Raw genomic sequence first — 21,873 nt, 5'->3', positions numbered from 1 at the left:
CCCTACCTTTTCGGTACCCACTTCAGGGTCCAGACTGACCACCGGCCCTTGCGGTGGCTCATGCAAATGCGGGGCGAGAACCCCAAGCTGTTACGCTGGTCCATCTCGCTGCAAGGGATGGACTTCACTGTAGAACACCGGCCCGGCAACGACCACGCCAATGCTGACGGCCTGTCCCGGTTCTTCCGCCTCGGCGAGGAGAAGCCCCAAGAAGATGGGTGACTCTCCCTGCCTTCAGCTGGGGGGGACGCGTGTGGGAGCCGGCCTCGTGGCGTGGTCCTGTTTCCCCCTCGCTAAGCCGCACGAGGTGCCATGCACATCGGGACTCCTCCATTGTGGATTGCACGTCACTCCACGTGACCACCTGTATGACCCTGCTCTACCCGGCCTCGGTCCCAGCGAGGCCCGACATCGAGACGCCAAACCCTGGCCCGGGGGATACCACGTGAGCCCTTCCCACTCCCGGCGGAGGGCAGTATCGATGGGACCCCCAACCGTCTCCCCACACCTAGGTGTGATCGCCCCCCAGCTCTCTGGGGCCTGGCGCCTCTCCTGCTGGGCGTCTGGCCGCTCCCTACCCGGCCTCTCCGCCCCCTCCGGGCGCAAGGGTCCGGACATCAAAGGGCTCCCGTCCTATATCTGGGGCGACCCGACAACAGGGCAGCAGTTGTATCCTGGAGTCAAGAGCCCTGCTGATCGGATCGCGGCTGACCCTACGGAAGAAGACTCACCCTGAACCACCAGTTGAGCCCTGCTGACGGCGTCGCGGCTCCACCGTGCTTAAAGACCTTCACGAACATTTGGGGCCCTGCTGACGTTGTCGCGGCCCGACCTTGTTGAACCTTACCACCAGAGCCCAGCTGACCTCGTCGCGGCTCGACCGAAGCGGAACTACCATCCGAGCCCTGCAGACGACGTCGCGGCTCTCCACGTCCGAGCCGCTCTGAGACCAGCATCCAAGGTCTGGCGCAGAGCCCCCCGTGCCTGGCTGGCACTAAGACTGTCCCGCTACCCTTCCCTCTTGAACGAACATTGAGACTCTGATAGGATCCCTCGATCCCTCTGTAAATATTGCACGCATTGCTCCCGATAAAGAATCTAATCTTGCAACTACTACTGAGTCCTGTGTGGTGGTGTTACTGGGCCTAGTACGAACATAGGAGAAAGACCTCCCCGAGGGGGCTTCTCAGCGGCGCTCGGCTATAACCTTTGCGGTAGGAGGGTGTCCGGAATAGTCTCCCCGACTACCCGGTGGGCCTTCCTCCAACAAGGAATATACCACCTCCACTACTTTTACGCAAACTGATGATTGGGCGTTTTTTTCACTCTTTTTTCACTCTTATAATATGGTTGTGGTTGGGCATTTCCAGTTTTTTCACTTTCTATTGGACGGAGTCACTGCACAATATGTGACGCTTCTCAAAGCTATTGATTAATATTTGAGTGTATCAAAGAAGAGTCCGGTCCATTACAATACGGACACTATCGACAGGGCTTAACCTTTTTACATTCAATCTAGGACGTCCTCTTTATAATGTCGCCGTCTTTGGATCTGACACGTCACACTGATCAAGTGCGCTTTAGCTTAAGACCATAATGCACAGATCGCAAGGGGTATTTACGCTACAGCACCATGATGATATCTTATGATATCAAACGGTGTTTAAAGATTTAAAATGTCTCCAAAGACTACAAGCGTTACACTACAGAACTACAATTCCCAGAAAATACGGGCTTTCACGTCATAACGTCATGTTGTCATCGAATTGCGCCCTGTCTTTGACGCTGACCGCGCACAGGATACGCTTGCCATGACGGGTTTTGACTTTTAAAATATGGAGCCCCACCGATGCTGATCACCTCCCCTTCTAGCTCAGCAGCAGCGAGAGGTACCGACGGAGAGGTGAGAATTGCATTAAGAATCGTGTCTTAGTTTTGTAATGATACGATAGATGCCTCGATCTAGGCACCCTTTCACCCACGCTAGTGGTAACTGCTATGAGGAACTGCTTTTTAAACTATGACAGAACGAACCGCGCCATAAGTCATAATGATGCGGTAGATGTTCCGGTTTAGCTTATGCTTTGGATAAACCGTTTTTTCATACTTTGCTTTGCCTGTGATTAAGAGTAAGAGCACTACGCCTTTGGCTTTGATTAACCATCTCTGGCTTAGATACTGTGATACAGATTGATACCACAGCAAAACTCGCATAGAGGCATGTTTCTTCGGTAGGAAGGCTCCTATGTACCCATTCTTCATGATTTTAAATGCGCGCTATGTATATTAAGTGTCTGACATTTAAAGAAATTGTGTTCAGGTTAAATAATGTTTTGCACTTATATTACTTCCTAGAGCGGTGCCTCCCAACCTGAGCAGTTGCCAGGTAAGGCGAGGTGCATACCCAGAACTATTCGGGTAATGTGACACAAAAAATGTTTTCATCATTTGATGTGATAGATTTATAGTCGTCTAAATACACTAATAGTATTTAGCATAATTGATAGATTCAATCTCTATGCGTGTTTTTTACCTAACTGTGACGCTACACTTTTGTGTTCTTCTTTTGAGGTTGTTCTGCTTCTATTTTCCGTAGGTAAATTAGCCTGTACCGACAACAAGGTCCAGGTTGTATATATTTTTTGTGATATTTGCACAATATACACCAACCAGTTTTTTCCAACACAATTATTTGTTTAAACTGTTATAGTACTGTTTTTATTTTTGGCATCAAGGTAGCTTTTTAATAAATATTCTCCTGTGCCTTGTTAGCCAATTTTGCACTGCATGCATCACCCTGTATCATTTCTAATGCTGTCTCCTTCACAACAAACAACATACTGGTATACGCATCTGGGACACACATTGAACCAGTATCTACGTTAATCTGGTAGAGGATGGTTCTCTGGTTGAGTTCCGGGTTCCCAGATGATGAAGCGAGCCACTTCAAGTGGGTGATGGGAATCCTTTTCATGCATATATACACCCAGTGAGATATATATACGGCAGCAGTCTGACTCAATTAAGTATTCATTGTGTAGTAGCGTTAAGGTTAAATACAACACTTGACTCACAGTTTTCATTGTATATACGATAGTATCTGCTGCTCACAGTCACTCATGACAAGTCAAGGGTAGTATCTGCTGCTCAGGGTCACTTATAACAAGTCAAGGGTAGTATCTGCTGCTCACAATCACTCATAACAAGTATAGGGTAGTATCTTCTTCTCACAGTCACTCATAACAAGTCAAGGGCAGTATCTGCTACTGACAGTCACTCATAAAAAGTCAAGGCTAGTATCTGCTGCTCACAGTCACTCATAACAAGTCAAGGTTAGTATCTGCTGCTCACATTCACTCATAACAAGTCAGTGGTAGTATCTGCATCGCATAGTCACTCATAACAAGTCAAGGGTAGTATCTTCTTCTCACAGTCACTCATAACAAGGCAAGGGCAGTATCTGCTACTGGCAGTCACTGATAACAAGTCAAGGGTAGTATCTGCTGCTCACAGTCACTCATAACAAGTCAAGGGTAGTATCTGCTGCTCACAGTCACTCATAATAAGTCAAGGATAGTATCTGCTGCTCACGGGCACTCATAACAAGTCATGAGTAGTATCTGCTTCTCACAGTCACTCATAACAAGTCCAGTGTAGTATCTGCTGCTCACAACCACTCATAACAAGTCAAAGGTAGCATCTGCTGCTCACGGTCACACATAACAAGTCAAGGGTAATATCTGCTACTCACAGTCACTCATAACAAGTCAAGGTTAGTATCTGCTTCTCACAGTCACTCATAACAAGCCATGGGTAGCATCTGCTGCCCATGGTCACTCATAACAAGTCAAGGGTAGTATCTGCTGCTCACAGTCACTCAAAACAAGACAAGGGTAATATCTTCTGCTCACAGTCCTTCATCACAGGCCAGTGGTAGTTTCTGCTACTCACAGTCACTCATAACAAGTCAGTGGTAGTATCTGCTTCTCATAGTCACCCATAACAAGTCCAGGGTAGTATCTGCTGCTCACAACCACTCATAACAAGTCAAGGGTAGCATGTGCTGCTCACGGTCACACATCACAAGTCAAGGGTAGTATCTGCTGCTCACAGTCACTCATAACAAGTCAAGGGTAGTATCTGCTACTCACAGTCACTCATAACAAGCCATGGGTAGCATCTGCTGCCCATGGTCACTCATAACAAGTCAAGGGTAGCATCTGTTGCTCACGGTCACTCATAACAAGTCAACGGTAGTATCTGCTGCTCACAGTCACTCATAACAAGACAAGGGTAATATCTGCTGCTCACAGTCCTTCATCACAGGCCAGTGGTAGTTTCTGCTACTCACAGTCACTCATAACAAGTCAGTGGTAGTATCTGCATCCCATAGTCACTCATAACAAGTCAAGGGTAGTATCTGCTTCTCACAGTCACTCATAACAAGTCTAGGGTAGTATCTGCTGCTCACAACCACACATAACAAGTCAAAGGTAGCATCTGCTGCTCACGGTCACTCATAACAAGTCAAGGGTAGTATCTGCTGCTCACAGTCACTCATAACAAGTCAAGTGTAGTATCTGCTAGTCACAGTCACTCATAACAAGTCAAGGTTAGTATCTGCTTCTCACACTCACTCATAACAAGTCAGTGGTAGTATCTGCCTCTCACAGTCACTCATAACAAGTCCAGGGTAGTATCTGCTGCTCACAACCACTCATAACAAGTCAAGGGTAGCATCTGCTGCCCACGGTCACACATCACAAGTCAAGGGTAGTATCTGCTGCTCACAGTCACTCATAAAAAGTCAAGGATAGTATCTGCTACTCACAGTCACTCATAACAAGTCAAGGTTAGTATCTGCTTCTCACAGTCACTCATAACAAACCATGGGTAGCATCTGCTGCCCATGGTCACTCATAACAAGTCAAGGGTAGCATCTGTTGCTCACGGTCACTCATAACAAGTCAATGGTAGTCTCTGCTGCTCACAGTCACTCATAACAAGACAATAGTAATATCTGCTGCTCACAGTCCTTAATCACAGGCCAGTGGTAGTTTCTGCTACTCACAGTCACTCATAACAAGTCAGTGGTAGTATCTGCATCTCATAGTCACTCATAACAAGTCAAGGTTAGTATCTGGTACTGACAGTCACTCATAACAAGTCAAGGTTAGTATCTGCTGCTCACAGTCACTCATAACAAGTCAAGTTTAGTATCTGCTGCTCACAGTCACTCATAACAAGGCAAGGGCAGTATCTGCTACTGGGACTCACTGATAACAAGTCAAGGGTAGTATCTGCTGCTCACGGTCACTCATAACAAGTCATGGGTAGTATCTGCGTCTCACAGTCACTCATAACAAGTCCAGGGTAGTATCTACTGCTCACAACCACTCATAACAAGTCAAGGGTAGCATCTGCTGCTCACGGTCACACATAACAAGTCAAGGGTAATATCTGCTGCTCACAGTCACTCATAACAAGTCAAGGGTAGTATCTGCTGCTCACAGTCACTCATAATAAGTCAAGGGTAGTATCTGCTGCTCGCGGTCACTCATAACAAGTCATGGGTAGTATCTGCTTCTCACAGTCACTCATAACAACTCCAGGGTATTATCTGCTGCTCACAACCACTCATAACAAGTCAAGGGTAGCATCTGCTGCTCACGGTCACACATAACAAGTCAAGGGTAGTATCTGCTGCTCACAGTCACTCATAACAAGACAAGGGTAATATCTGCTACTCAAAGTCACTCATAACAAGTCAAGGTTAGTATCTGCTTCTCACAGTCACTCATAACAAGCCATGGGTAGCATCTGCTGCCCATGGTCACTCATAACAAGTCAAGGGTAGCATCTGTTGCTCACAGGCACTCATAACAAGTCAACGGTAGTATCTGCTGCTCACAGTCACTCAAAACAAGACAAGGGTACTATCTGCTGCTCACAGTCCTTCATCACAGGCCAGTGGTAGTTTCTGCTACTCACAGCCACTCATAACAAGTCAAAGGAAGTATCTGCATCTCATATTCACTCATAACAAGTAAAGGGCAGTATCTTCTTCTCACAGTGATTCATAACTAGTCAAGGGTAGTATCTGCTACTGACAGTCACTCATAAAAAGTCAAGGCTAGTATCTGCTGCTCACAGTCACTCATTACAAGTCAAGGTTAGTATCTGCTGCTCACATTCACTCATAACAAGTCAAGGGTAGTATCTGCTACTGACAGTCACTCATAACAAGTCAACGGTAGTATCTGCTGCTCACAGTCACTCAAAACAAGAAAAGGGTAATATCTGCTGCGGTACAAAAGGGGGTGGTGATGGACGGAGCGTCAGAACCAATCAAACACTCACACCCAGTGAAGAGATCTGGCTTTAATCCATCACCGTTCTTTAGCCCACTCTGCCACCCCAGTTCAGACATGGCCGTATGCAAATCAGTCTGACCCTGTGCCTCATGGGAACAATCCAGCCCGAACTGCCAATATCTGCTGCTCACAGTCCTTCATCACAGGCCAGTGGTAGTTTCTGCTACTCACAGTCACTCATAACAAGTCAGTGGTAGTATCTGCTTCTCATAGTCACTCATAACAAGTCCAGGGTAGTATCTGCTGCTCACAACCACTCATAACAAGTTAAGGTTAGTATCTGCTTCTCACAGTCACTCATAACAAGCCATGGGTAGCATCTGCTGCCCATGGTCACTCATAACAAGTCAAGGGTAGCATCTGTTGCTCACGGTCACTCATAACAAGTCAACGGTAGTATCTGCTGCTCACAGTCACTCATAACAAGACAAGGGTAATATCTGCTGCTCACAGTCCTTCATCACAGGCCAGTGGTAGTTTCTGCTACTCACAGTCACTCATAACAAGTCAGCGGTAGTATCTGCATCTCATAGTCATTCATAACAAGTCAAGGGTAGTATCTGCTTCTCACAGTCACTCATAACAAGTCTAGGGTAGTATCTGCTGCTCACAACCACGCATAACAAGTCAAGGGTAGCATCTGCTGCTCACAGTCACTCATAACAAGTCAAGGGTAGTATCTGCTGCTCACAGTCACTCATAACAAGTCAAGGGTAGTATCTGCTACTCACAGTCACTCATAACAAGTCAAGGTTAGTATCTGCTTCTCACAGTCACTCATAACAAGTCAGTAGTAGTATCTGCTTCTCACAGTCACTCATAACAAGTCCATGGTAGTATCTGCTGCTCACAACCACTCATAACAAGTCAAGGGTAGTATCTGCTGCTCACAGTCTCTCATATCATGTCACGGGTAGTATCTGCTGCTCACGGTCACTCATAACAAGTCATGGGTAGTATCTGCTTCTCACAGTCACTCATAACAAGTCCAGGGTAGTATCTGCTACTCACGGTCACTCATAACAAGCCATGGGTAGCATCTGCTGCTCACGGTCACTCATAACAAGTCAAGGTTAGTATCTGCTGCTCAGGTCACTCATAACAAGTCAAGGGTAGTATTGGCTGCTCACGGTCACTCATAACAAGTCAAGGGTTGTATCTGCTGCTCACGGTATCTGCTGCTCACGGTCACTCATAACAAGTCAAGGGTAGCATCTGCTGCTCACGGTCACTCATAACAAGTCAAGGGTAGTAGCTGCTGCTCACAGTCACTCATAACAAGTCAAGGGTTGTATCTGCTGCTCACGGTCACTCATAACAAGTCAAGGGTAGATTCTGCTGCACACAGTCACTCATAACAAGTCAAGGGTAGTATCTGCTGCACACAGTCATTTATAACAAGTCAAGGGTACTATCTGCTGCTCACAGTCATTTATAACAAGTCAAGGGTAGTATCTGCTGCTCACAGTCACTCATTACATGTCAAGTGTAGTATCTGCTGCTCACAGTCACTCATAACAAGTCAAGGGTAGTTTCTGCTGCTCACAGTCACTCATCACAGGCCCGTGATAGTTTCTGCTACAAACAGTCACAGTCAAGTGTGCAGAGAGGATCCACTAGGCCCTCACAATCGGGAGAGTAGCGAGGGGGCCCTCAAAGTTGAGAGTGAAAACACACTGGGACCTCAGAGATGAATATGAGGAGGCACTGGACATTCACAGGTGAGAATGTAGAGACACTCGACCCTCACAGCTGAGAGTGAAGATGGGGGACACTGGGCCATCACAGCTGAGAGTGAAGATAGGGCACACTGGGCCCTCACAGCTGAGAGTGAAGATAGGCGACACTGCTTCCCTCAGCTGAGAGTGAAGATAGGGGACACTGGGCCCTCACAGCTGAGAGTGAAGATAGGGGACACTGGGCCCTCACAGCTGAGAATGAAGATAGGGGACACTGGGCCCTCACAGCTGAGAGTGAAGATAGGGGACACTGGGCCCTCACAGCTGAGAGTGAAGAAAGGGCACACTGGGCCCTCACAGCTGAGAGAGAAGATAGGGGAAACTGGGCCCTCACAGCTGAGTGTGAAGATAGGGCACACTGGGCCCTCACAGCTGAGAGTGAAGATAGGCGACACTGCTTCCCTCAGCTGAGAGTGAAGATAGGGGACACTGGGCCCTCACAGCTGAGAGTGAAGATAGGGGACACTGGGCCCTCACAGCTGAGAATGAAGATAGGGGACACTGGGCCCTCACAGCTGAGAGTGAAGATAGGGGACACTGGGCCCTCACAGCTGAGAGTGAAGAAAGGGCACACTGGGCCCTCACAGCAGAGAGTGAAGATAGGGGAAACTGGGCCCTCACAGCTGAGTGTGAAGATAGGGGCACTGGGCCCTCACAGCTGAGAGTGAAGATAGGGGACAGTGGGCCCTCACAGCTAAGAGTAAAGATAGGGGACACTGGGACCTCACAGCTGAGAGTGAAGATAGGGGACACTCACAGCTGAGAGTGAAGATAGGGGACACTGGGCCCTCACAGCCGAGAGTGAGGAAAGGGCACACTGGCCCTCACAGCTAAGAGTGAAGATAGGGGACACTGGGCCCTCACAGCTGAGAGTGAAGATAGGGGACACTGGGCCCTCACAGCTGAGAGTGAAGATAGGGGACACTGGGCCCTCACAGCTGAGAGTGAAGATAGAGGACACTGGGCCCTCACAGCTGAGAGTGAAGATAGGGGACACTGGGCCCTCACAGCTAAGAGTGAAGATAGGGGACACTGGGCCCTCACAGCTGAGAGTGAGGATAGGGGACACTGGGCCCTCACAGCTAAGAGTGAAGATAGGGGACACTGGGCCCTCACAGCTGAGAGTGAAGACAGGGGACACTGGACCCTCACAGCTAAGAGTGAAGATAGGGGACACTGGGCCCTCACAGCTGAGAGTGAAGACAGGGGACACTGGACCCTCACAGCAGAGAGTGAAGACAGGGGACACTGGGCCCTCACAGCTGAGAGTGAAGATAGGGGACACTGGGCTCTTACAGCTTAGAGTGAGGAGCCATCGGACCTTCACAGCAGAGAATAAGGAGACACTAAACCTTCACAGTCGAGATTTAGAAGACACTGGACCCTCACAGCTGAAAGTGAGGAGAAGGGACACATGACCCTCACAAATGAGATGAGGAGAGAAGACACAGGACCATCAACTTTGACGCTGAAAAGACGTACATCGGGACATCACAGCTCAGCGTGAGAAGAAAGGACACTGGAACCTCACATCTGAGAGTGAGGTGAGAGAATGACCCTCACATCTGAGAGTGGCAAGAGGGGGCACTGGGCCCTCACAGATAAGAGTGAGGAGATGGAACACTGCGTCTTTACAGCTGAGAGTGAGTTAGGGGACACTGGGCCCTCACACCTGAGAGTGAGTGAGAGAATACTGGACCCTCACAGCTGAGAGTGACAAGAGGGGGCACTGTGCAGCCACAGCTGAGACTATGGTGAGGGGACATAGGTCCCTTACAGCTTAGAGTGAGCAGAAGGGAGACAGAGCACTCCCAGCTTTTTGGGACAAGATGGGTCTCTGAAACTTCACAGCAGCAGAGAGTGAGGTGATACTGAACCCTCACAGCTAATAGAGAAGTGAGGGGGCACTAACTCCCCACAGCAGACAATGAGAGGATGGGACACTAAGCCCCACAGGTGAGAGTGAGTTAAGGGGACACTGGGCCCTCACAGCTGAGATTGACGAGACAATAGACTGAACGCTCACAGCTGAGCGTGATGTGAGCGGACACTGGGCCCTCACAGGTAAGAGTGAGGAGATGGAACACTGGGCCTTTACAGGTGAGAGTGAGATGAGGGGAAACTGTTCCCCCACAACTGAGAGATGTCACTGAACCTGTTACAGCTGAGAGTGAGTTAAGGGGACACTGCTCCCCTGCAGGTGAGAGTGAGCTAAGGGTACACTGGGCTCTCAAAGCTGAGAGTGAGTTTAGGGGACACTGCTCCCCTGCAGGTGAGAGTGAGCTAAGGGTACACTGGGCTCTCACAGCTGAGAGTGAGATGAGGGGACACTGCTCCCCCACAGCTGAGAGTGAGATGAGGGGACACTGGGCCTCTCACAGCTGAGAGTGAGATGAGGAGATACTGGGCTCTCACAGCTGAGAGTGAGATGAGGGGACACTGGGCCCCCACAGCTGAGAGTGAGATGAGGGGACACTGCTCCCCCGCAGCTGAGTGAGATGAGGGTACACTTGGCCCCCACAGCTGAGAGTGAGATGAGGGGACACTGGGCTCTCACAGCTGAGAGTGAGATGAGGGGACTCTGGGCCTGCACAGCTGAAAATGAGATGAGGGGACACTGGTCCCCCACAGCTGAGAGTGAGTCACAGGGACACTGGGCTCTCACAGCTGAGAGTGAGTCAAGGGGACACTGGCCTCTCACAGCTGAGAGTGAGATGAGGGGACACTGGGCTCTCACAGCTGAGAGTGAGATGAGGGGACACTGCTCCCCCACAGCTGAGAGTGAGATGAGGGGACACTGGGCCCTCACAGCTGAGAGTGAGTCAAGGGAACACTGGCCTCTCACAGCTGAGATTGAGATGAGGAGATACTGGGCTCTCACAGCTGAGAGTGAGATGAGGGGACACTGGGCCCCCACAGCTGAGAGTGAGATGAGGGGCACTGCTCCCCCGCAGCTGAGTAAGATGAGAGTACACTTGGCCCCCACAGCTGAGAGTGAGAGGAGGGGACACTGGGCTCTCACAGCTGAAAATGAGATGAGGGGACACTGGTCCCCCACAGCTGAGAGTGAGTCACAGGGACACTGGGCTCTCACAGCTGTGAGTGAGTCAAGGGGACACTGGGCTCTCACAGCTGGGAGTGGGGAGACAGAACATTGGGCCTTCACAGATGAGAGTGAGATGGGGTTACACTGGTCCCCCACAGCTGAGAGCAGAGAGAGGGCCCACTCAGCTCTCACAGCTGAGAATGCAGACGGCGCAATGGATGACAGCACGTGCGGCGTTGCCCACAGACCTGGACTTGACCCTACTGACTGCCAGGTAAGGCCTGGGTCAGTGGATTCGTCACTGGCCTGGTAGCAGTGAGGTGAGCATTATCCTGAGACACTGGGGGACACTCCCATCCCAATAAAAGTCTAATTAAAGTTTATGGATAAGCACTTGTTTCATCACAGCTTCAGCAGTATCTAAGCCAAATTCACCCAGGAATGTGAGGCCAGCTCTGGCTCAGTGACAGAGAGTGACAAGAGCTGACAACTACTCGATGACCAGTCCAGGAAACGTGAGAAACACCCACTTTACTGTCCACGGACAGGTATAAAGGCTGCGTTGTCCAGGGGATGGACACAACCTCTCTCTAAGGTACCCAGACGCACTGTGTGACCTGAGAGATCTCCAAGCAAAACTCAGCATGGCACCAGCATGGACGGGACCCCGCTGTGCCCTCAGGCTCCTGGCACTATTCCTGGCCCTGTACATCCAGACAGCAGGTAAGAGACCTGAGAGATGGAGGAGGTTAAGGGACGCAGAAATCAGCTGTCAGAAGAGTAAAGCCCTTAAGAATAGTGAATGAACTGAGAAGAACAGCCTCAGACTGACTGTCTTATGGTGAGAGCCCGATGGTGTCAGATATACTGACTGTGCAGCAGCGAGAGTGTTGTGAAGTCTGATATACTAGGGGCCTCATTTATGAGGCACTAGCTGTACTTTTGCGTCACAGTATGTCACTTTCAGGATGCACTGATGGCGCAATGTGTCACAGCATATTTTCAAGGCCACAAAAAGCCACTTTACGTGGCTTTTCATGGCCTTGTAAATATCTGCCCCTTTCACGCAGAATACTGCGTGAAAGGGGCATTCCATGGGCGTTGCTGTGGGTGTACCCATGCAGCACCCATGGAATCTGAAGCATTCCCAGATTTATGAGGAATTGTAAACCTGAGAATGCATCAGATTCTCCCACCACCACTGGGGTGGCGTTAGGGAGGTGCAACATGGAGAAATATCCATCTTTCTCCTCGTTTTTCCTCTTTCTATGTGTGCTACATTCTGCCAGTGACAGTGTGACTGTGAGAGTTCCCTGGAGTTTGATATACAAGGTATTTGACAGTGATAGATATAGTGTGCAAAAGTGAGAGCTCTCTTGAGATGGGCATACAAGCTGTGTGACAGTGAGATACTGCAATGTCACACATACTCAGTGTGTGACAGTGAGAGCTCTCCAGAGTTTGGATATACTGACTGAGTGGCAGTGAGAGCCCTGCAGTGTTAGATATACTCAGTGTGCACCAGTGAGAGCTCTATAGAATCGGATATACTGACTGTGAGACTGTTAGAATATCGCAGTGTTAGATATACTCTGCGTGCAATGGTGAGAGCTCTCCAGAGTCTGATATACACACTGTGTGACACTGAAAGCACTGCAGAGATAGATATACTCAGTGTGTGACAGTCAACGCTCTCTGGAGGTTAATATACAGTGTGACAGGGAGAGTGAACTAGTGCTAGATATACTCAGTGTGTGACAGTCAAAGTTGTATGGGGCTTAGTATACAAACAGTGTGACAGGGAGAGTGATCTAGTGCTAGATATACTCGGTGTGTGACAGTCAAAGCTCCCTGGAGGTTAATATACAAACAGTGTGACAGGGAGAGTGATCCTGTGTTAGATATACTCGGTGTGTGACAGTCAAAGCTCCCTGGAGGTTAATATACAAACAGTGTGACAGGGAGAGTGATCCTGTGTTAGATATACTCAGTGTGTGACAGTCAAAGCCCTCTGGAGGGTAATATACAAACAGTGTGACAGGGAGAGTGATCCTGTGTTAGATATACTCAGTGTGTGACAGTCAAAGCCCTCTGGAGGGTAATATACACACATTGTGACATGGAGAGTGATCCTGTGTTAGATATACTCAGTGTGTGACAGTCAAAGCCCTCTGGAGGTTAATATACAAACAGTGTGACAGGGAGAGTGATCCTGTGTTGGATATACTCAGTGTGTGACAGTCAAAGCTCTCTGGAGGTTGATATACAAACAGTGTCACAGGGAGAGTGATCCTGTGTTAGATATACTCAGTGTGTGACAGTCAAAGCCCTCTGGAGGTTAATATACACACATTGTGACATGGAGAGTGATCTAGTGTTAGATATACTCAGTGTGTGACAGTCAAAGCTCTCTGGAGGTTGATATACAAACAGTGTGACAGGGAGAGTGATCCTTTGTTAGATATACTCAGTGTGTGACAGTCAAAGCCCTCTGGAGGTTAATATACACACATTGTGACATGGAGAGTGATCTAGTGCTAGATATACTCAGTGAGTGACAGTCAAAGCTCTCTGGAGGTTAATATACAAACAGTGTGACAGGGAGAGTGATCCTGTGTTGGATATAGTGCATGTACTCTAGTGTTAGGTATACTCAGTGTGTGACAGTGAGAACACTCTGGAGTTTGATAGACAAACAGTGTGACAGTGAGAGTGATCCGGCGTTAGATATATTGACCGAGTAGCCGTGAAAGTGCCCCAGTGCTGGGGGTGCAGTCAGTGAGAGGACTTCCTGTTGGTGCTGGGATTGTGGTTGTGGACAGGGTTTAGGGTTACAGGTTGGAGAGACTGGGAGACGAGGAAGTGTAGCATTGAGGGGAGGGCTTGGAATTTCATCTCAGTGAAAGTCCATAGTTTAGAGGTCTTTTGTGGGGTTAGTGTCATGCTCGAGGATAGGGTAGGGTAGTGAAAGTTAGCGCTAGGTTTGTGATTGTTAACGGATCACGGCTAGAGGAATGGTTGTGGTTGAAGTAAGAGTCAGGTTGGAGACAGTGCTATGGTTGGGATCGGGAGCACAGTCTGACTGAGGGTTTAGGCAGACCTTGGGTTTGGTGGGGGTTAGAAGTGGTGTCCAGCTGAGATGTTCACTCACATGAACGGTGATTGATTTTGGTCGGTAGTAGACATGGACCTATTGGTTTTGTGATAGTGAGTGTAAAACTCGTACATGCAGCCGAGAAAGAGTGGTCATGACTGGAGTCGCAGGAACATTTGGATGAAGGGTTCGGGTAAATGTTGGGTTTACGGTTGGCTTTCAGTGGTCTTGTGCCTCTTGTTCGCAATGGAGCTAAGAGTACCATCGGCATTAGGTGTTAGGGTTTGGTGGCGGTCGTTATGGTTTCACTACGGATGAAGACTGTAGGGTAGGGGTGAGAAGTGCAGGAGCTGGTCATGCATTTTTAGGGTGCAGTCTGGATTAATGGTTAGTGTTGGGTCCTGTTACACACATACAGTATGTATGTGAAACAGAGAGAATGTGAGACTCACCGTGAGAATTTTACTAATAAACTCTCTCTTCCTCTGTTACAGATTGCCAGCTTATTTTCTTTAACAGCAGTACAGGTACAGTAGCAGCCTACAGCCATGCCCTATGTCTCCCTATTGCTGTTTGTGTGTCTATGTATGAATATGTATGTGTGTGTACGTGTATATATGTACACATACATGCCCTAAGGGCATGTGTGTGCGCAACATAAAACTTTGAGAAATGCACAAAAGTGAATTTTTCAAAGGTTTTGCAAATTAGCAGGAAGTTCAACTTCATGGTAATTTGCGCCCCCTATTAGCGAAATCGCAAATTTTATTACTTTAATGCATTGCATTTAAAGGAATCTCAATTTGTGATTCCTTAAATGCAATCGCAATTTAGGTAATCGCAATTTAGAGATTACTTAAAATGCGATTTTTAAAATTTGGGATAATGCATCCCAAAGGCAAATATACCTGTTGCAAAGGGGCAGATTCTGAGAATCTGGCCGTTTGCGACCGGTTTTTCTGTTGATGCATGTGCCTGATAGTGAGGAATTATAATTATAACTTACTTTACAAAAAAAAAAAATTGAAATTCACTGAGAAAAGCAAAGGTTAAAGGGACGTTTTAGTTAGGTGAAAATGCCGGTTTAAACATACCATTTTAAACTAAAAACCGACTGAAATTCACCAGTTCTAGTTATCTCAAGTAAATACTCATGCTGTAAAGTAACGATAACTCGTGCTCCTGCCAAGCACAGTGTTGTCATCAATAATTACATTTCAGATTTTGCAGCGATGCTATCAATGATGTCATAGAACATCTCATGAATAAATTAGCAGTGCATGGACAGGGCACGAGTTATAGTTACTTTCCTGCATGAGTTCCCATGTCCTAAAATGGCAGCTGCAACTGATCTGTTCATGTTGCGGCCTACCAATCAGAGCGCAAGCTCCTGCCGGACTCATAGGAGCCTCTCGCTCACTGGTCGCTGGCAAAACAAACCCCTCAACCAATCAGATGGCTCCATTTTTCAATTTGCGAGACCACTGGACTCTCACGAGATTCTAGCGAACCCAACCATCCAAATATACAAATTATTTTGACCGTAATTTCTCAAAAATGAATAAACAAATTCACACAAAATTACAAAAAGCTTGCTTTCTGCACCAATGTCTAGCTTCCTATTAAATTTAGTGTAATTCAGTTCAGACATTTTTGCGCTCTCGCATTGCAAAAACGTCTCTGGAAAATGCATGGGGATTTGGGGTATTGGGATCCCTCCTTTTTATAGGCCACCGCTTAATGGATCACCCTGAAACTGCCCATGAAGATACTAAGTAAAAAAACAAGCACTTTTTTTGTTAAAGTTTTTTAAAGATTTGTCAAACGGCGCCACAGCTATTAGCAATTAATTAAAAGCATTTCCTATATTAACACAATCCTAACTATAACTACCCAGTGTATATATGAGGTATATATGCCGCTCTGCAGAGTGTAACACACTATTTATTGCCATTGTTGAGTGTCATAACTCACAAGAGATAAAGCCTTGATTGGGTCCAGATGCCCCTCCTCTTCCTGGCCTCTCTCCACTCTGCTCACACATGGTTTACACTTCATGTTTACTTGTACATTAAAAAATGATTAAGGATGCAGATGGCTAAAGGTATGCAGTAAGTGAAAATCACATTGAGAGGTCTCGTGACTGTTAGAAGAGGGATTTCCTTGTGTGGTAATTGTTACATACAACATATGTTACAATTACCACAAAGGCATTAAACAGTGTTTTCTCATGTTGTTTTTGCTCTACTAGAAGGTGAACTTTGCTCTGTGGTAAAACATGTGTGCATTTATTAGCACAGTTTCTCTAAATAATGTGTTATTTTATTTTCACTGACATGACATAGATGTATATATGACATGTTCGATTGCTTTATTGAACAAAGGAAAATTGTGTCAAATCTTGGAAATATTTTCCATATTTCATGGATATGCCATAATTCTTGTGAAATATTAATCATAATTTCTTGTAATTACTAATTAATCTCTAAGCAGAAGAATCCATAAAAATTAAACCAGCCTCAAACCACTCCCCTAAACGTCACTATTCACCTTTTTTAATCAACATTCTCTGATGAAAAGGAATCAAACCCTGAACAGTCTAACTGCAATCAGGGCCCATTGTTAGCTGCATCTCTCAGGGACCAGTTTCAACAATCTTTGGTTTTGAGATGGAATGTGCTTCTAACAAACTAAAGCATGGCCTTATATTAGCTAACTTTTTTAATACATATCAACAAATAATATAATACTGTATTTAATTTACTCTTTAAATAAAGAGTTGTCTGTTTAAAAAAATAAATTCGGGATAAGTGCACTGAGTCAAGATGTAATAATAAAAGTACTTAATAGGTAAGGTGTGAGCTGGGTCTACCTTGCCAGCTCAGAGGTCAGCATTGTGCTGTATGATATCTCCAGAACACCCAAGGACAATAAAAGAGTGTATTACATGGCACCATTATGGATTTGTGTAAATATAACTCTTGCATCACCGGTCACGTGCTCTTGAGGGCCTGCTGTCTCTTTTGTGTCACTTTGTGGTGCCACAGAGTGTCGTCTGATTTCATATTCTCATGCATGGGCTGTTGATCCAGCAATGGCCATCGTCTGACCCCAGAAATCTTTCAATCAAGGACAGGCGATTGGTCTTTTCTTTATTCAGCCCCTAAATGGTGAAACTGTAGCCCCACCATCTTCTTTTTCAATCACATTCTTCGTTCATTGCAGCTTTAACAACTGGGCTCTTCTCATTGGCTGGTTTGTTTCTGCTGAACTGTGGTATTGGGTCATTTCTGACAAGCACCAAGATACCTCATATGGAGTCAATATATCATTTTTAAATATACATTAATTCATATTAGAGCCAAGACCTATTGGCTTTGCCAATGCTTGTTCTTTAACAGTCCTGCTTGCCCAATTAATATTAATACTATCCCTGTGTGCCCATGAGCAGCATTAATTTTAATACAATCCATGTGTGTCCATCAGCAGCAGCATCATTAAAATTAATACTATCCGTGTGTGTCTATCAGCAGCAGTAATATTAATACTATCCATGTGTGTCCATCAGCAGCAGCATCATTAATATTAATACTATCCATGTGTGTCTATCAGCAGCAGTAATATTAATACTACCCATGTGTGTCCATCAGCAGCAGCTTCATTAATATGAATACTATCCATGTGTGTCCATCAGCAGCAGTAATATTAATACTATCCATGTGTGTCTATCAGCAGCAGTAATATTAATACTATCCATTTGTGTCCATCAGTAGCAGCATCATTAATAATAATACTATCCATGTGTGTCTATCAGCAGCAGTAATATTAATACTACCCATGTGTGTCCATCAGCAGCAGCTTCATTAATATGAATACTATCCATGTGTGTCCATCAGCAGCAGTAATATTAATACTATCCATGTGTGTCTATCAGCAGCAGTAATATTAATACTATCCATGTGTGTCCATCAGCAGCAGCATCATTAATATTAATACTATCCATGTGTGTCTATAAGCAGCGTTAATTTTATGACTACCTAATTATCCCTAACAGGACATTTAATATAATTACTACTTACATACCTCTAAAGTCACCATTAAAATTATTACTGCCCACATGTCTCTAAAATCAGCATTAATATTAATACTATCCTTCTGTGTCAATGAGCAGCATTAATATTAATACTATCCATGTGTGTTCATGAGCAGCATTAATATTATCGCTACCTAAGTGTCCCTGAGGGCCACATTAATGTCATTACTATCCACTTATGAGTACCACATGTCTCCAGATAGTTTTACCATCCAAGTGAGTCCATGAGCAGCATTAATAATATTACTACAAATAAGTATTTAAGTGCAGCATTGACTGACTCCTTTTTTACCCTCGTTCTCCTCAGACTCACCGACCACCCGGACGGCATCCAGCACCTTCACCACCCAGAGAAGGCATACAGACAAACTGAGGGACTGGCAAATCGCCCTCCTCGTGCTGGCTGTCCTGACCCTGTTAACGGTGCTGAGCATGTGCATCTGGGTGAGTAAAAGTGGCTGGGAGGGGCTAATGATTCCCACTGCCCTGTGTTGTATTACTTACTGCCCTTCGGGTGAGTACCACTGAAGGTGTGAATTAGTTAATTATCCATCTCTCCCCTTAGTGTCAGCATTGTTAGGTATTCTAACTGTATGGCAGTGACAGAACTGATAGTTCAGATACAGTGACTGCCACAGTGAGACCTCTGCAGTATTAGACACACTGTCACAGTGAGACTGCTGCAGATTTTGACACACTGTGTTACAGTGGGAGCTCTGTGGGGTTGGATATATTGACTGACAGTGAGAGAACTGCGAGGGTAGATATAATGACTGACCATGAGAGTGCCTCAGAGTTAGATATACTGACTGGCAGCGAGAACGCTGCAAGTTTAGATTTATTGACTGACAGTGAGAGAGCTGTGAGTTAGACATATTGACTGACAGTGAGAGCGCTGCAAGTTTAGATTTATTGATGGACAGTGAGAGCACTGCGTGGTTAGATATACTGACTGGCAGCGAGAACGCTGCATGGGGGAGATTTACTGACTGACAGTGAGAGAGCTGTGAGTTAGCTATATTGACTGACAGTAAGAACGCTGCCGGGTTAGACAGATTGACTGACAGTGAGAGCGCTGCAAGGTTAGCTTTTATTGAATGACAATGAGAGCACTGCGTGGTTAGATATACTGACTGACAGCGAGACCGCTGCATGGGGGAGATTTACTGACTGACAGTGAGAGAGCTGTGAGTTAGATATATTGACTGCCAGTAAGAGCGCTGCCGGGTTAGACAGATTGACTGACAGTGAGAGCGCTGCAAGGTTAGCTTTTATTGAATGACAGTGAGAGCACTGCTTGTTTAGATATACTGACTGACAGTGAGAGCGCTGCGTGGTTAGATATACTGACTGGCAGTGAGAACGCTGCATGGGGGAGATTTACTGACTGACAGTGAGAGAGCTGTGAGTTAGATATATTGACTGACAGTAAGAGCGCTGCCGGGTTAGACATATTGACTGACAGTGAGAGCGCTGCAAGGTTAGCTTTTATTGACTGACAGTGAGAGCACTGCTTGGCTAGATATACTGACTGACAGTGAGAGCGCTGCAAGGGTTTATATATATATTTACTGACAATGAGAGTGCTGCGAGGTTAGATATGTAGACTGACAATGAGAGCGCTGCAAGGTTAGATATATTGACTGACAATGAGAGCGCTGCAAGGTTAGATATATTGACTGACAGTCAGAGTGCTGTGAGGTTAGATATATTGACTGACAGTCAGAGTGCTGCGAGGTTAGATATATATTTACTGACAATGAGAGCGCTGCAAGGTTAGATATATTGACTGACAGTCAGAGTGCTGCGAGGTTAGATATATATTTACTGACAATGAGAGCGCTGCAAGGTTAGATATATTGACTGACACTCAGCGTACTGCGGAATTAGTTAGTTTTGCGCCAACTTGTCATATAGTTCTAACCTGCCTGGGTAGGGTGAGGTTGAGATGAGTCCATTACTGGAGGGGTGGGGGTGGGAAGAGCCATTGGGCTCATATCACCAGAGCTCAGGATCTTCACATCAGGTTTAGCCTGTCTAACTGCACTGTCCTGCCCTCCCCCACCAGGAGCAGGGGGCAACTGTGCAACCACAGGAGTGGGTTTCACAGCTCTGGGCTGACTTTAGATATGAGACCAGCCCCCTTTGCCAGCCCGGGCCTGGAAGGCAAGGCTCTTTGCTACAACCACAAAGAAGTACAGTAGATGTACTCATGTTTCGTGACTCTGATCAGCGGCAAGGAGCGGTCTCAAATAGGTTATGTAGCACGATGTGCCTTTTTGGTGTAAGTGTGACAATAAAGGACATTGTCCCCTCCTTGACCAGGAAGCCAGCACCCCTGGTAGTTTAGCACTCATCTGACCTGCATCTCAAACTCAGGTAGTACTCACCTAAGTGTATCTTCTGTTGTTGTGTTGGTATAAAAACAAAATCTCGGCGCGATCGCTGTGATGAAGTCTGGGATCCTTGGCCCTGCAGTATGCCCCAGGCTCATTAGGGCTACAGAGTAGGGCATGGTCATGTTGACCTAACAGAGAGATGGTCTGAGTCATTGCTGTCAACCCACCAACTCACGCCGGTTTCTAGATATGCCTGCAGCCCCTATGAATAAAGGTGTTGCATCGGGGAACTACAAGGCATTCTTTATTTTCTGATCTGGACACCTCTTTTGTCCAGTAGCTTTTAACTAAGAGCTCTCTCCTGACCCAAGTCCAACAGGTGGTCGAGTACGCCCTGGTGGTACTGCCCTACCAGGGTGGGGAGAGGTCGCTGATGATGGACTTCTCTATGCTCCTGGTCAGTAATTCTGTATCAACTTTGTAGGACTTTGACTTGTCCTCCCAGTTAGGATCAGAGTCACATACATTAGTACAGCTACCGCACTTTGTGGTTGTGGCGTTTCTCAGGAGGGTGTGGGGCACTCTTACCTCCGCCTCTCCCCATCTATGATAAGAGAGACTCTTTGTTAACCCTTTTACATCATTTTTTTCCAGAGCATCTTCAGCAAGTGTCGGTCTCAGAGATGTCAGGAAGTTGGTCCCAGATGCTGAACCCTTGAAGATGTGGAGAACAGGAGAACCTCATGGACAACTAATGCCTTGACATTGCCACCCTGTCTGTGCCACTCCTGAAGAGTGCCACGGCATTAGGTGTGGGCCAAATTACATTATTTATTTCACAAGTAAAACTACATGTTTGTGGTGCGTCTGACTCATTGAGTTGACCCCTCCATTTCCCCACTAACTAGGTTCACTGATCCACGATATCGGATCTTTTTTTAACCCTGGGCGTCGTGCTGCGCTTCGCCCACGGAGTGCACGTAGCGCTGCCTGCTTTGCCATTAACGAAGTAGGCGAAGCAGGCAGCACTACGCACACACCGTAGCGAAGCAGAGCTGCCCGCCACCCGCCTCCCGCCCGCCCTAATTTTAAAAGAAAGTTAAAAGTAAATATAAACCTCTTACCTTCAGCGTGGCGTCCCGGGGCTCCCTCTTCTTGCTGACGGTAACTTCTTCATGCAAATGCGCA

The 21,873-nt window shown here is 46.7% G+C and overlaps 1 protein-coding gene across 1 annotated transcript; it reads left to right on the top strand.

The window, feature by feature from the left end:
• The first annotated feature begins 11,408 nt into the window (after positions 1–11,408).
• Positions 11,409–21,640, top strand: LOC146869705 (uncharacterized). Its single transcript, XM_085654472.1, has 4 exons — positions 11,409–11,882; positions 14,748–14,780; positions 18,654–18,790; positions 21,340–21,640. Exons 1-4 carry the CDS (start codon positions 11,804–11,806, stop codon positions 21,394–21,396), a joined length of 306 nt encoding a protein of 101 aa, XP_085510598.1. The 5' UTR covers positions 11,409–11,803; the 3' UTR covers positions 21,397–21,640.
• The last annotated feature ends 233 nt before the right edge of the window (positions 21,641–21,873 follow it).

The sequence above is a fragment of the Triturus cristatus genome, chromosome 1_1 (assembly GCF_964204655.1).
Source record: "Triturus cristatus chromosome 1_1, aTriCri1.1, whole genome shotgun sequence".
NCBI classification, from domain to species: domain Eukaryota; kingdom Metazoa; phylum Chordata; class Amphibia; order Caudata; family Salamandridae; genus Triturus; species Triturus cristatus.
The sequence above is the reverse complement of the archived record's forward strand: the minus strand, read 5'-3'. Positions and strand labels throughout refer to the sequence as shown.